Here is a 16,125-nt window from a genome sequence, read left to right on the forward strand (position 1 = left end):
CATTGTTCAACAGTCTATGTCATCTAAGGTCTTGTTTGAACACATTCACGCTTTCATGTGATAGACGAGACTGTTTCAAAAGTCCTTCAAGAAAAAATTTGACACATGCAAAGCATAACTATTATACGGTTGCCTATGACCTATACAAGCCATTGCCAATCAAACAATGTCAAAGAATCTCAATCTGAAAAGGCAGTTAACAATGTTTCTTGTCCACTTTCTTAAGATTTTTGTTGTTCTCTTTTTACTTCTTAATCAGATGGATACACACTTAGACAAGTCCTTTTCAAACTAAAACCACTAATGGAAAATGGGCACATCGTAGGTGGGTTTTCTAAACCCATGGAGTTTTGTCCCTTCTGTTAAAAGGCTGGCTAATGACACTATGATTGTTGTTTAAGCCTGTTGTGGATTTCAGATTCTGTCATGTGATCCAGGGAACTAGGAATACCTGAGAGGCTCATAGAGGCGGGTGTTAACCACTGCTATTGTTGTCCTAATGCCCCCTTCAATTACCCACAAGCAGCTCATTTGTTCACAAGTCCCTAACCGATGCCTGACACCCCCCCACTGGTTTTTCACCAATTTCTTCCATGATTATCTGGATCAATGTGCATTAGCAGCATCAGGGACAAACCAAACACAGCAGGAGGGGGATCTACTTTTAGACGTGCCAGAAATCCCTCTGTTTACCTGTGTGCCAGGGACCAGAGGAGATGGCCATTCAGTAAGCTACCCTACCGCACACAGTGTTTGTTTAGCCACCACTCAAACTAGACACTTTTAATCTATTATGCCTTTTTGTTGGGATTAGCGAAGCCAAGAAATGACAGGGACTGCCAGAAAATAGATTCCCCCTTGTTATACACACACACATATACATGCATAGATTCTGCACAGATATTTTCAATGTTTGCATATTGACCTCTTCATTATCTGTGCACAGGCTTATCTTTTATGTTTGGACAGGTGCAGATGAAAGCGCTTACAGGTGAGACAGGTTCTTTCTTCATTGGTTTTGTGTGGAACGACTAACCAGTGATTCATTCCGGCCTGGTGTTTGGAGCTTGGCTGAAACCAGCTGTCTCCAGCAAAGGTCTTGGTTTGATCAAAGCCGGTTTGACTCACCAGTTAGCGGTGAAAATGATGACAGTGCTGTAGTTTTGCCGCCGTCTGATCCGAAAAGCAACTAGACAGATGTGTTGTCAAGCGATATGTATTTCCGTATTAATTGACACACCTGTGTTACATTCACATAGAGGGTGCTCCTGATGAACCATCAGAGATCATTCAACACCCAACCACAGCTGGGTCCCTTGAGAAAGGTGTGGATTAAGTTTCTTATGAATTTTCACACGTATTGTGTGTCTAGAAGTAAAAACTCTGTTAATCACATTCGTACATCAAAACTGATGCATGAGATTTTCACTGTATATGTGCTACTATAACAGAGTGTGCTCTCCACAGTTTGTTGAAATACAAGTATGTATGACCATTATGGGTGTAAACATTTATGAGGAACTTGTCTATGATTGGCCCAGTGTCTACTGGCATGATCACAAGAGAATCAAATGACACTTCAGAACTAGATTAATGCTCTTCTTGTGGCTGCATTAAAGTATCGTCTTTCTAAGGTTATCGGAAACAAACAACAGCAGTTATTTATCCAAGTGATATTGAATACACCCCAAATTCCAGTAGAGGCTTATCTGTGAAAGTTAACTCTTTTCAAGGCCCAGACGTTTCCTGACCCACAACCATTGTCAGTGAACTCTGTTCCAAGTTGAGCTCTAAGAAGTAATCTATTTGTACAGGTGATCTCATCTCAGATTGGAGACAATCAGGCTAATTCTCAGTAATCATGTTGTCTTAATGTGGGCACAAACAGTCTTTAATCTAGATAGGAGAAACATGAATACCCACTACTTTCTTTGAAATAGTTATGTTTGCATATTTGTTCTTTATGTGGACCATGGCTTCATTAGCAGCACTTGCAACAAGATGGGTACAATAAGAGAAAAAAGTCTGAAACAAATTTATGTTCAGCAAATGAGCTTACGAATTGATGTCAATTTGGCAGTATAATTTGCATGAACGTGTTTACTATGCAGATGAAGGGTTTGCGTTGGGTACCTGATCTACAACTATCTGTTTTCATTGATTCATGTCCCTTTTAAAAGTAATTAGTTCATATCATACTTGACAAGTACTTAAGACAGTAAGACAGGCAAACATGTGTAACATTTGTATCTCTACGTGATTTACTGAATGTTCTAGGTGTCTGTATGAACAGTTTTTATCTTTTATTTTTTCCACGCCTCGATGTCTAATCCATCACACTGATTGCAATTTCAGAAGCTAAAAGGTGTCTTAACTTGTCCTAGGTAAACATTAGGCACACAATATGTCCAAGATAAGCGGAGCACATTAAGAGGGGTATAGTATAAGTAGTTGGCGGAACATTCTTGGGAGTTGGGATTAAGTGTGATTGAGGACATTGTGGGTAGTGGTTTAATGAATGTTGGATTGTTTCTAAAATAGCAATCAACCACAAGATTAATTTCCATTCAACTTTTGTTATATTGTGAGTCAAACTAAAATGCGGCTTTAAATTAACTCTTTGTACCAATCACAATCCTGAAAATGATGATAACAAATATAGAACAAACTACACAAAACGTTTACATTCCTCATCAACATCATGTGTCATCAATCAACGTTGTGAAACGGTCTAGGCCGGATTCCTAAGACTCAATGTGTTTCTGAAGCCCTGCCCTGTCTCCTCAACATTGAGTCATGTGACTGAGGAAGGAGGGGAAAGGTAGCAGAGATCCTCTTTAGGCTAAGGTGAGACTCAGCCACTACTGAGCCCAGTCCTCACTTACCTCTTCACACCTCACCAGCATCTCAGCTGAGCTCCTGGTTATTCAACTCCAGGGTCGAACTCCAGGACCCAACCTGGATTAGCTGTCATTTTAAAGTTTAACTAGAGCAGCTCGGCTCCTTTTTGTCTTTGACTCCGAACCTTCTGAGGTGTTTCACCATTCCATCAGCATCTTCACTGTGATGCAATTTCCTCACCTGACTTTATTTTGAGGCAGAATCAGCTCCAGAGGTGTTCGTTCAGGAGTTGTGAAAAGCTCCCAAGATCGTCGTAGTTTCCGAGCCCTGTTGGAGAATTCACTTTTGATTTGACCGGATTGACTTGGACTCCTCAAAGAGCTGGGATATGTTTGGCCCTGGACAATTGGTGTCAACTCTCCTACCTGCAGTTTTTCACTCCTCTGCAGCTCAATTCTTCCCTGCCTTCCCCACTAGACTGGGCTCCCCTCCTCAGATCCTGTTCCCAGGGCCCCTGATTAGCTACGAGTCCCTGAGGAGTTACCTACAGCCTGAGCCATGCAAGGAGGCTCTGCTTCTGGCTACACAAGCAGCAAGGATGTGCCACCTTACAGAGACCATGGGTAAGCTCTACCTCTAAGACTGTCAGTTACTGCAAGGCTAAGGAGTGTATGGGAACCAACATCATTACATTTTGTGGATGTCATTTTTGTCACAATGTGCTTTGAATTTGAAAAATGTAATTGTTTTTAGTGAACTCCATTCTGCAAGACATTCGTTGAGCACCATCTGATGGCCATGCACATATTTAGATTGGCTAACAGCTTGCAACTAACAATCAATTATCAAGCAAGCACAGTTAAAATGGAACTAATGAACGCTGCGCTAATTATCCAATCTAGAGCCATTAGTTCCTTGTCACCCGTTGGCAATTGTGTAATTGTTGGTTGTGCTATGCTTTCCAGATGAACAGAGGCCAGTGAAGCAGCGTCGTGCTCGAGCCAACTATAGCAGCTGTCAGCTGGAGGAACTGGAGAAGGCCTTTGAGACCACCCACTACCCTGATGTGTTCATGAGGGAAGCTTTGGCCCTGAGACTGGACCTCATAGAGGCCAGAGTACAGGTCAAATCCTTCTGACACACCCCATCCATTTAGGAACAGACATAGAACATCATACTGTGGCATCCAGCACTAGGAACACACTGTACACACAGTTTGATTTGATCTCTCTATCTCTATCTCTCTCTCACTAAAACTGCATCTATTTCATTTGTCCACAGGTGTGGTTTCAAAATCGTCGAGCTAAGATGCGGAGGCAACTAAAATTGCAAGGCCAGCTGGGAGAACCGTTTTCTAAGAAGGACAACGAAGAAGTAGAAGACAAGTCCAACCAGATCTCCCAGGAGCCAGAGAGCTCTGACAGCGAGCACTGGGAGAAAAGGCAGGAGAAAGGCAGCTACCCCTGGACTGAAGTCCCCAGTGCTGTAGTGACCCTGCCTGCCCACAGACTTGCCCAGGTGCATGGGGAATGGGAGGGCATGGAGGGGCCCAGTCCGGAAGTGTTCCGCTCCTGCAGTATTGCTAAGCTGCGGGCCAAGGCCAGAGAGCATGAGGCTGAGATCCACAGCACTGTGGCCAAGTCAGGCGGGGAGAGACAAACACATACACGGGACACTGATGACAGAGAGAGTGACTGATCTGCATGACTCCAAACATGATTCTAATTATAAGCCATTGTCTGGGTGTCAGAATGTAAGTTAATCACATTTTTAGCCTGAGTACAAGGTGATTTAGAATGCGCAGCTGGTGCTGAAACCACAAAAGTGCCTTTACCACAGCAAATTTCAAAATGTAAATCTAATCCCAGGAGTGTTCATGTTACTTGCTGAATGTTTTTCTAGTTCCACTCACGAGATGGACCCATGAGCGCTGGTGTTAAATGAACACTTACATTATTTTCCTGTACAGACATTAATTCCTGATTACACTTTCATAGGCATTTGTTTTTCATGTGGCCTTCTCTTTACTTGGTGTCTAAAAGTTCTTGTGATAGCCAAAGGATCAAGGTAAAACTGAAAGAGGAAACGCTCTGATGACTTCTCAATGATCTCACCGATGACAAGGCCATCCGTGAGCTATCCTGTTACGGTTGCTATGGACAGAGGAGCAGGATGTCTGCATGCCACCACAAGCCCTCAAAGGAAACAATGGAAGTGGACTGAGAAATAGCTGCACTCTGTGACAAGGACACTATAGACAACACAGCAGACACATGCTGTTGTTGTCTTCCTGCAAGAGACGAACTCCTAAACAAACTGAAATCTAATGCTGTTTTTTTTTTTTGGCAATTAACATTGTTGGGATTTACATCAGCTCTGTGCAATCTTTAGTTTTACAGCGAAACGGTTTAACAGAGTCTGCATGTTGGTATTATCTCTCACATTATTTGGGGAAATTGAAAGAGCAGCTTTCCAGAGACAACACATCCTTGTAAATCTTTTTTTTTACGGCCAAGATCATGTCTAACAGCCAGGTCGAGTGGAGTGGAGAATGTGATATGACCCACATGTCAGGGTCATTTGAAAATCAGTCAGCAAGTACATATGCACAAAAACAGCAGCTTGCTTCGTACTATTATAGAATATAGTATAAGTAGTTGGAGAGGTAGAAACCAATCCAGACAAACACGTTTCCATAGCCTTACTGTGCACCCCTCTGACAATGAGAATGCCTTTTTTCTAACCAAACTGTATATGATCAGAACAATCTTCAGACCACATAATTGTTTGTGCTTCTCAGTATTACTTTATACTCAACAGGTATACTGTAGCTTTACTCCACTTTAATATTCATTATATAAAAATGTATTGTATTGTATTCCTAAACAAATGTTTTGCTTGTAGAGCTATTTATTTGGGGATAATGGGATGATTACATAATTCTGCGCCAAATAAATGTTTTATGTTTCCTTGTGCCATCTCTTCAGTTGATGGTCAGCTTCTCTCTGGTCCCAATCAAATTTCAGACGCTCAAGTTTTTCTCCAGTACAGCACTAATTAGAGACTGCCTCAAGTCACAGACTGTTTGATTTGATAGTTGGCTTTAGGTCAAATTTTAAACCACCTTTTAAAATGGGTCAGTCTATTCTAGAACATACCCAAAGTAGGTTAGTGGTAACAGTGTCTTCAACCATTGTACAACCTTCAGTAGATCCTATTCATAAATTCCCATTATTTTACATTTGATACATGATTTACACACTCACTAATTTATGTTACAAAACAACAGCCCAGCTTTGTGCTTGAGTGTTGCCTGTCTGTCACGTCACTGTTAAACTTTGCTGTCATGAGAACATCTTTATCCCACACATATTAGCTCGCATTGTCTGATCTTTGCTCATATTTCTAAAATATATGAGTGCAATCACATCACATTTATACACAAAAAAAATCGATATCACTGGTGGAGTAAAATAATGGGCGTTGAAGTTCGTGAACTCCAAACCCCACCCCCTCGCGTGAACAGACAAGAAGACCTTTTCAGGTGCCACTTTGGTAAATGACTGCTGTAGTTGACAGATGGACGAAAAACTTTAAATGGTCTTTTTTTTTTTTTTTTTACAATATCGTCAAGGCTAAGAGAAATACCAACTTAATTATCCTCCTCGTGATTCAAATTAGAATATTGTACCTCAAAGTGTGCTTCGCAGTTCAGGGTTCTAAGTTTGCTACCGTCCTCGTGTTACTTCACTGACCAAACAAAACACGTTCGGGAGGATGGCCGCTATCAAAGCACTGGAACAGTGGTGCAAAATCCAATGTGAGGGGTACCGAGATGTTGCTATAACCAACATGACAACTTCATTCAAAAATGGAATGGCGTTCTGTGCACTTTTACACAAATTCCGACCGGATCTCATGTAAGAATGGTGTTGACAATTTATATATATATATATATATTATTTACTAAAATACTGTTTGGTTTTGATATTCAACCTCCTTAATAGAAACAATAGACATTTTGCAAAGTAATTTGTTTGCTGAAATTGAAAGTGCAGCTGAAATCAATTTAATTGTTAGCCTGTAATAAGCAATGGACAGTATCACGAATAAATGTGTTTTTCATTTCATGAGTTGGCAATATATACATGCAGAATATGTCATCAAATTATATGGCTAAAACTCCACGTTGAACAATGGTGGCAGGAATCCCCCACTCAGCATCCTTTATGGTGATGATGTCATGGCCACAAAGTCTATGTATAAATAAAATAAATACATATCACATAGGGAATCAAATAACATGCTACTAAAGCTGTATTGTTTTTTAATTAACCAGCTTTTAGTACTATTTTCTAAACATAATTATGAATGTTGCCTTTATTTCTCATCAAAACTTAAATGTGCATTTGTAGTCATGAGAACCTGTTTTCCTAATTCCAGAGACTATGATTCCCTCAGTAAGGATGATGTTTTCGAGAACAACAACTTGGTAAGTTGATGAGGCAGCATTTCTTTTACCAACCACAGAGAAGAACATTGTATTTGAGCAGGAGGTTATATTCCAAACTATTGAACAGGATCTTGTTGATCTCTATGACCACATTACCAGGAAGCTAGTTGGTTTATGTCTGAACTGATAACATTGTTTACATGCCCACAGCCCTCTGCAGCTGTATGTATTTGTTGGTGACTTGGCCAATAAGATGAACTGAAAATAGCTGTAAGGATTTGGGATGCTGTGTTCATGACTGCACTGTTTCTTTATTATACACATTAGCCACTGTACTTTATACCCATCTTTACATATACAGCAATTGACCAACATGGTGATGGTTTTCTGTTAACATTGCTGTGGTTGAATGCATTAAAACGCGCAAGGCAGAACAGAATGTGGTCTAAATTCAGATGACGCAAAAGTAACACTTGCTGTTTCTTGACAAAAACATGACAACCAACAGTTTTATGTCACAAAAGAGTTGCCTTGGTTAATGTTTAACATCTCTTTAACTCTTCTATAATTGAAATATTCATGAGAAGCATGTTTACTAGACCGGCACAGTTGACCCTATTTTTACAGTTGCCCTCCATTTCCTTTAAGCAAGGATGCATGCAATGAATGACAGAACCAGAATGACTCACACAGAGCATCTGGTCCATTATTTTATTTTTTTCTGATTTCCACAGTTTGAGGATAAATTGACTCAGTGTGCTATAGATCTTCTTGATAGTTTTGCGTCTCCCCCTCACAGTATCCCCCAAGAACCTGAGCTCAGGAGAGGCTCTCCAAAGTATTTATTATGAATGAGGTGTACTATCATCCCAGGCTACTTGATCCCAACAATAAAGGTTCATTTACAAACATCGGATAGTAAAGTGACACTTCCAAGTACGATTGTGTCAAGTATTGTGTTGGTGTTTTTAAGACAACATTTGGACCTTTGTTTAAAGTACCGATTAGATTGGTTTCCCTACTGACCAATTGGATGATCACATGTTAATGGAGGAAGACATGGTTATGTCGAGCTCCTGTTCTGCCTCTGAGGTAATCTCACACATGCACAACACCTCCTTTATATTTGATGAACTTGTGTTCCCCAGTCCATCGTGTGTCGTATTTCTCAGAGACTTTATCATTGGAGAGCCCTGCTTTGTTTTTGTCTTCTCCTTTACGTCGCTGTTCTCTTCCTTTTTTAGTTTAGACAGAGGAATAACAGGCCTATCTCACCGATGCATATTTGGTTTGACCTCCTTTTCCTTTGCTCTGACATGGTGGATTTGCCTTTTCTGCCAAGCTGTCCTGTAGATTTTAATGAGCACATCCAGGTTGCTCCTAAACAATGCCCCGTTATCCTCCTGCCTCCGTCCTCTCTTCCAGGCCCGAGTGTGCACAGGATGTGTGCTATTTATTATTCAGCCCCTGCTTGGACTTTCCCAGTGTTGGGCCACAGAATGCTGTTTGCTGAACATTCTCTATTTATAGTAGATACCTTTGTTCTAGCTTGTTCACTGTGAAATAGGGTAGCTGTTTTGCATATACAAAACCCAGATACATATTTGTATTCACAGCCATCGAGAAAAGTGATTAGACAAATATCTTTAGTTCAAAAGTAAAGGCGTAGTCAGAAATATTGTTCTGTGTTACTCGCATTTCCCCTTCCCTTAATTATTGTTAGATCTATATGGATTCAGAATTGCTTAAAAATCTGTTCCTTTTCAAATCTTTATTTCCTCACCAGGCCTTCCAGATTGCAGAAGAGCAGTTGGGGATTCCTGCGCTGCTGGATGCAGAGGACATGGTGGCACTGAGGATCCCAGACAGGCTGAGTATCCTCACATACGTGTCTCAGTACCACAACTACTTCCGCGGACGATCCCCCAGTGAGACATAACATTTACGTTGTATTCCTTTAGCTGGTTCTTTTTCATCCGAATGGATGGATTCCTGTGGGCTTGTTCTATTCAACAACAATCTTAACCAAGCAGAGTTATTCTGTGATTCTGTTAACCGTGCCTGCTTTCCCAGCTGGGGGTGTAGGTGGGGTGAAGAGGCCAGCAGAGGGCTCAAAGGAGGAGCCGTCTGAAAAGAAGAATATCCCAGTGGTTGCCAAATCCTTTGTGTCTAAAACGGCCGTAGAGAACCGTCCACCTCCCAGTCTCAAGGCTGAAACCTCGCCTGAGTTGCCCAGGGCGGCTGATAAGGTTGGTTATTATTGGTTGGTTTTAATATCTATGCTGTCTAGAAGACCACACTCACAGTATATGCAGGTTTGCTAATGTATTTGGTTCAATTGGTTTATTTTTGTATGTACATTTAACATAATACATACTCCTCTTTTTCATCCCTTCACAGAAGACAGTTCTGGTTGAGAACTCTAATAAGACAGGCACTCTCAATAGCAAGTGTGTTGTGTGCAAGAACCATGTCCACCTGGTCCAAAGGCATTTTGTTGAAGGGAAGCTGTATCACCGCAGCTGCTTCAAGTAAGAATCAGACCAAACCACCTTGATCAAACGGCAGTGCTAATGACAATAAATTGTGTTAAAGCTGCATGTTAAACCTTCAAACCAGGTGCAGTGAATGCTCAAACATCCTTCTCACTGGGGCCTATAAAGTGGGGAAAGAGCCAGGCAGCTTCATGTGTAACGCCCACCAGAGCACCCAGATCGTCAGTGAGCCTCCCGTGGCTGGGATCAGAACCGGGCCTGCCGGCTCTGTTGAGCGTCCCACAACGGACAGCGGCACAGCCCGTCCTGCCCCACGCCACTCCTCTGTGCTGTCCTCCACTGTGGCTTTTGTTCCGAAGCCGGTGGAAACCAGCCCAGCTCCCCAGCCCTGGACTGCCTCAGCCCAGAGGACCCAGGCAGCCCGACAGAAGTTCTTCCAGTCTGCTGCCCCGGAAGCCCCACCTATCAGGACCAAGCTGCCATTCTGCAGAGACGTCCCTGCGGGGGAGAGGGTGTCCATGAGTCCTAAGGAGCAGAACAGCAGGACAACCTCAGTGGTTGGCAGGAAACTGTCAGAGGATAATTGCAACAATAATAACTCACGCCCGTTTGTCATCAGATCATCTCAAAGGAGGTGAGGAACAAAGTTCAGTAGAACCCGAATGACACTAGCTACCACTGCTGAGTATCTGTACAGTTCAGCTTGATCTACATCACTTGTCTGATGTCGATTCTGAAATCTTTTGAAAACTTTAATGACAGTTGTTTCCCTAGGTTTGGAGAGGAGCCATACTCAGCTGACAGACTGACTAAATGTAGCCAAGACACAGCAGGACAGCAAGCTACCCAACCAGCTAATAACTACACCCACAACAAGGAATCACTTTGGCAAAAACCCATCAACAAAGCAAGCTCCGGACCAACAGCTGTATCTGTGAACACCAAAGGCAAGATCTCTCAAATTCCAGTTACTTTTTTTTGTTGCTGTCACTAGCAGCCCAAAGATTTTCGAAATATTGAAACTATTACTCCCATGACAATTGTGTATGAAAGTTTTATTAAATGATTATCTGTCCGTACAGAGGGCCCTATTGACTGGCGGTCCAACCTCAGGTCCGTTAAGAATGGACCAGAAATGCAGTAAGTAATCACTGGCAGTTTTTCCATTAACCCAGTCACTTTAGACCACGCTAGGGGAAGCGGGCTCAGTCACCTGGGTGTAAAGTGTCTGATATATTTGGTCCAAAGAGCTGACAGGTGGGCTTCTCATATTCACTCTGCAGCAGACCGATTCATCCCACGTCGCCCATCTCTGTAATTGTTGACTGGCTCAGAGTGCAGCCGCTAGCCCTCTCCCCCATCTACTCAAGCCCCAGGGAATACTACGCCTGACATTAGCCCTAGCGCCTTGTTAGATAGTTACTGAGTTCCCCTGATGAGCCCTCCAGTCATTCCCACTTCCATCATTTCAGTGTCATGAGAGGTGAGGTTTTGTGTTCTATTGATGTATGTAACTCTTTATTAAATGTAAAATGATATTATTCAGAAGAGATCCATTTATGTACATACTGTGGTTGAAGTTTATTCTTTTCATTTAAAATTATTACCATCCAGGATCCCATGCTCTACTGAAGGTCAGTCAATCAGCCTTAAGAAACCAAAGTCTGAAGTCCCCTCCACTACTGTTACCAGCAAGGCCGTAAAGCCTCCCTCTTGCCTGCCACCCACGGCCCCCACCAGCTCTCCTCCTACTGGTTACTCGGCTCCCTCTTCCCAGCTGCTTCAACGAGGCTCTGGAGGACCGGGTAAGACCTTATGCAAAACCATAAGTTGAACGTAGTTTACATTTCTTTTCGTCATCAAAATGTCATTGTTTTTCAAATACTTGCTTTTCAGGTACTTCAAATGGCAGCTATCCAACCACCAGCTCCTCTTTCTGTTCCCCCATGGGTTCTCCTCCCCTTGTCCCTATCTGGCACAGACCTCCCTCCTTTCGGCAGCCACAGCACTATGCAGGAGAATCAGGTAATGCCAAGACCTCCAACTGTATATTTTTTTTTTTAATCTATTGCTGTGGGAAAGTCTGTATTTACCACATTTGGAGTTAATCATATTAATTGACATTGTCAGGTGAAGAGAATGGGAGCTTGTCACCTACTCAATCCCCCTCCTGTTTGCCAACTATGCAGTCCATCGGCTCTCCTCCAACCAATTACAGAAGACTCGTCACCACCTCTGGTTAGACTGAGCTTTGAGTTTTATCACAAATCCCAGATGCCTTAATCATTTTGTGGATGAATTTAAATTGTACTATTTTATGAGTAATGGATTAATTTAAAATAAAACATGGCAACAGTCTTATGAGACAATGACGCCTCACAACAGCCATAGAAGGTCTTATTAATCCTGTTTTACCTACCTCTTAGGTTCTAAAAATGGAAAGCGTTTGTCACTCACAAACGCCTCCGGGTCTGAAATGAGGTCACCCTTAGTAAGTTTAATTTCTCATGCGTAAACAGTCCCTCCTAAATGTTCACGTGTTTTCTTATGTTTTAGATGTACGTCAGTTATAAGGTTCAAACGTTTGTCACTCATTCCCGTGTTTTTGTTCAGAGCCAAAATCGTCACATTCCCATGAATGACATTGTGAAGGAGCTGAATGGAATTGAGGACAGTTTGAGTGATCTGGAGAGGGAGGGAGTGGAGATGGAGAAGAATCTCCGCACCTGTGAGGAAGGTACTTGTTAGGAAATTCTCCTTCACCAACCTTTCCTTACATACTGTGATGCACACAAATACATCCACTGTGAGATTGTTTCGTATATATGGGATTTCCCAGAATCCAGTGTAACACCTTTTTGAGGATGGACCTGACTAACACGGACTGTTATGGCCCCAAATATCTATACTTGCACTTACTAGTAAATCATTTAACACTCATTCTATAGAAGTCAATTTCCAAATAAAGTTTTAAATTGAACATCTAGTTGAAGTCACACTTATCGGCCCCTCCAATTTCAGCAGTCATGTTCCTCCTCTACTCCAGTGAGTGTGTCTTGGTGTACAGTTGTTCACGATAAGGCTGCTATCCCACCGGGCCTGTATGGGACACACACACACACAACCACTGCCTTGAGGGGAGAGGTGTGCCAGCCCACAGCTTCCATCACCAGTAGCTATAAGCAAAAGAAGCATGCTATACCCACAGGGAAGCCTCCTGCCTTATACTCCTCCTCTTTGGAATTGGAGAGGTGGGGGGTGGTACGAAATGAGTGGTGGGGTGCCCACATCCCCTGAGACAGGCTACAGAGTAGGAGTAAGGAGGCCTGATTGCTCTGCTCAAGGTCGCCGTGGTTGGGGCATAGTAATATCCTGCAGTCCACTGCTGCCCTTCCCTGTCCAAACCTCGCACCTGTCTTGCTGATAGTAGGCAGTGGAAGTTAATGGGACCCTCTCGCCTCTCAGTCCCTGGCCAGACTAGTCTGCACCGTAATCTAATGAATATGTGGTGGTTGTTCGTGAACAGGCCTTAGGCAGAAATAAATGATCGTGTTGAACTGGGACATTGTAATGCATTGTGTTCCAACTCAACGCAGTGATGCTATTTTGGAAATGTGGTAGTTGGCATAGGATACAAGTGTTTTTCATGCATGTTTGGGTCTCAATCAACATTTCTTTTCAGAGGGTGACGGGGACATCTTGATGGATCCTTTGATGGTTGACTGGTTCAACTTAATCCGAAAGAAGCAGATGTATATTCGGAGGGAGTCAGAGCTTGTGTACATGTAAGTACTTCTCCTGTTTACTTTAAAGTATACTCCAAATGTCGATTCATCACACAATTTACCCGTAACTTGGGGGGGATGGTGACAGCTAAGTGGAAGAGCGTTTGGATTAAAGCGTTGCTAAATGATTTGATTCAAACGCGTTGTTTTGCAGTGTAAAGACCCAGGATCTGGAGGAGCAGCAGCCAGGGGTTGAGGTGGCGCTCCGGAGGCTGTTAGAGAAACCAGGTTAGAGGCTCCAGGTTTCATCCAGGGGGGCCTTCTTTACAAGGATAATAATAAGCTTTATGTATATTGCACCTTTTTAAAATAAGAAATGCACCTGAAAGGGCTTCACAATAGAGAAATGAAATTCCCCATTGCTTTTCAAAATTATGACGTTATAGAATTCCATAAAATTGAAATGAGGTTAAGAAACGGAATGTGAAATACAAAGACGAGAAAAGAGAAAATGAACATTACAAATTCTCTACTCACTTCCTCTCTTGTACCACTGAGATCAGCAGTTGGGTACAGTGGCTCCCCTGTCTGACAGATATCTGGGTGTTCCCGGCAGATCATTTGAAGTCCAGAGAGGAGTGCTGGCAGGAGCAGAGGCTGATGGAGAGACTGGTGGACATCGTGAATGGAAGAAATGCCATTGTGGAGGGGCTAGACAAGGACAGGCGGAGGTAGGGTGCATTTATATCTTGATGACTTAAGCCCTGTTGCATTTGGAGGGAAATGACGTGTGCTGTAGATTTGGTTGTCTGGATGGTCACAATGGAAGGAAGTATTAACGTAATCATTCATATCAGGTGCTACATTCTAGAATCTTGTCTAATCTAAAAAAAATATATAACATTTTAGGGAAGAAGAGGAGGATCAGCAATTGAATGAAATGATGCAGAGTCTTGGTGAGTGTATATACTTGCCACAAACAGATGTTTCATGTAGCAAATTTAGTACCTAAGTTAATATGTCCACATTTGTTTGTGGTTGACAGGAGTTAGGAAATCAAAAAACAAGAGGAAGTCTTCGGTTTCTAAGTTGTTCAGACGAAGAAGTAAAAAGACAGCCACGGAGTGATCATTAGGGGAAGAGTCTTCACTGTACGATCTACAACACAAGTATGTTTATGTCTTCTGTTTGTAACGTTTTAAACACCTGTATTTATGAAAGTGCACTGGATGTAGTGGGACTTGTGCTGTATCACGTGTCAATGGTGGGAAAACATATAGGTAAACAATAAGATGCTGAGTTTTTAATATTGTTAAACATCTGAGCACATTTGTCAACATATTAGTTTAATTATGTATATCACTGGTGTTGTGTTCAGTGTTTGATCACGTTTAAGCTTTAGAATCACTTTTTTTTAATGTTTCAGTTCAATTATTTTGACGTTTCAGTTCAATTATTCATAGTTATGTTGAGGCACTGGAATTGACTTTGACGGGTTCTGCCACATTTATCATCTGCTTTTGTTCCTTTTAAGTCACATTTCATCAGATGTAAAATTGTATGATACACTTTTTTGGGGGGGGTACTTTACTATTTCTCACCACTGTTACTTAGTTTTAGTAACTTTATTCAAAAGTTGGTTTTGTCCAATGAATGCGTCTTTGCTTTGATTCATGAATATCTATATAATTATTTCAAATGTAAATTCTGATACTTGTGAATCCTTTGTTTTTACCTGCTATATTTAAGTTTTAGATTTCATGCCTCCTTCTAAATGAATGTTTGACCCCTAAAAAATCAGTTGATCCTCTGTGAAATAATTTTCTCTGCACATTTAATTTTCCATCTAAAACAGAATATAGTAAGCAGCATACAGTGGCACTAACTGCGATGTTAAACCAGACTGTAAGTTCACGCTCATGCTGTAGGTGGCAGCGTGGGCTTAGTGTCCAAAAACCTGACAATCCAATTTGCCATAGTACAGACAGTTAATTTATTTGCTAATTTTATAAATGCAGCAAAATGTTCTAGTCTTCTGATGCAATAATGTTATATGAAAGCGGATTATATAGAGCAATAGCTTATGGCCATGCAAGGCTTATAAACTATAGGTTGTATTGAGCTATTTATCTAAACTTTTTTATCTTAACACCTGGTTTAATTAAACATTGTATCTGCTGTAGGACTACTATACATTTTTTACCCGCTTCATTATTGCTCTTTTAAAATGTATGACACGCATAGTCACACATCAACAAATGTCTCAGTTTGTGAGAATTTCAGGCAAATCAAGTGACATTTTAAAGTAGATGGAATGTTGAATGAATGTCTGGACAGAGTGTATTTATTGTGTTTTTAAATGAAATTACTTTTTGAATTTTAATAAATTATTTTAACAAGGCTTTGGATGTTCCATATACAGGATTCTTGTTTTCAGTTTCTGTTAAACACGATCCGCTTGCACGTTGTTAGAATGTTCTACCTAATGTAGTACACAGCAAAAACTACGCATGACCTGTATCTCATGCTCACTTTCTCCCCGTTCAGAAAGTACACTGGACCTGCGGTATTGGACTTCCTTCTTACACTCTCAAAACCCAACCATGATAAT

The 16,125-nt window shown here is 41.6% G+C and overlaps 2 protein-coding genes across 2 annotated transcripts; both read left to right on the forward strand.

The window, feature by feature from the left end:
- The first annotated feature begins 3,229 nt into the window (after positions 1-3,229).
- On the forward strand, positions 3,230-4,618 carry LOC146253130 (uncharacterized). The gene is made up of 3 exons (XM_084678760.1): positions 3,230-3,464; positions 3,807-3,964; positions 4,123-4,618. The coding sequence occupies exons 1-3, from the start codon at positions 3,230-3,232 to the stop codon at positions 4,537-4,539; spliced, it is 810 nt and encodes a 269-aa protein (XP_084534886.1). The 3' UTR covers positions 4,540-4,618.
- A 1,722-nt stretch (positions 4,619-6,340) lies between these two features.
- On the forward strand, positions 6,341-15,918 carry micall2a (mical-like 2a). The gene is made up of 18 exons (XM_084678972.1): positions 6,341-6,761; positions 7,285-7,333; positions 9,081-9,222; positions 9,368-9,543; positions 9,695-9,825; positions 9,914-10,423; positions 10,564-10,736; positions 10,872-10,929; positions 11,404-11,594; positions 11,686-11,814; positions 11,920-12,027; positions 12,216-12,280; positions 12,403-12,526; positions 13,472-13,574; positions 13,729-13,802; positions 14,131-14,245; positions 14,424-14,470; positions 14,560-15,918. The coding sequence occupies exons 1-18, from the start codon at positions 6,619-6,621 to the stop codon at positions 14,640-14,642; spliced, it is 2,421 nt and encodes an 806-aa protein (XP_084535098.1). The 5' UTR covers positions 6,341-6,618; the 3' UTR covers positions 14,643-15,918.
- The last annotated feature ends 207 nt before the right edge of the window (positions 15,919-16,125 follow it).

The sequence above is a fragment of the Hypomesus nipponensis genome, chromosome 17, assembly GCF_054491055.1.
Source record: "Hypomesus nipponensis isolate SF chromosome 17, ASM5449105v1, whole genome shotgun sequence".
Lineage (NCBI taxonomy): Eukaryota > Metazoa > Chordata > Actinopteri > Osmeriformes > Osmeridae > Hypomesus > Hypomesus nipponensis.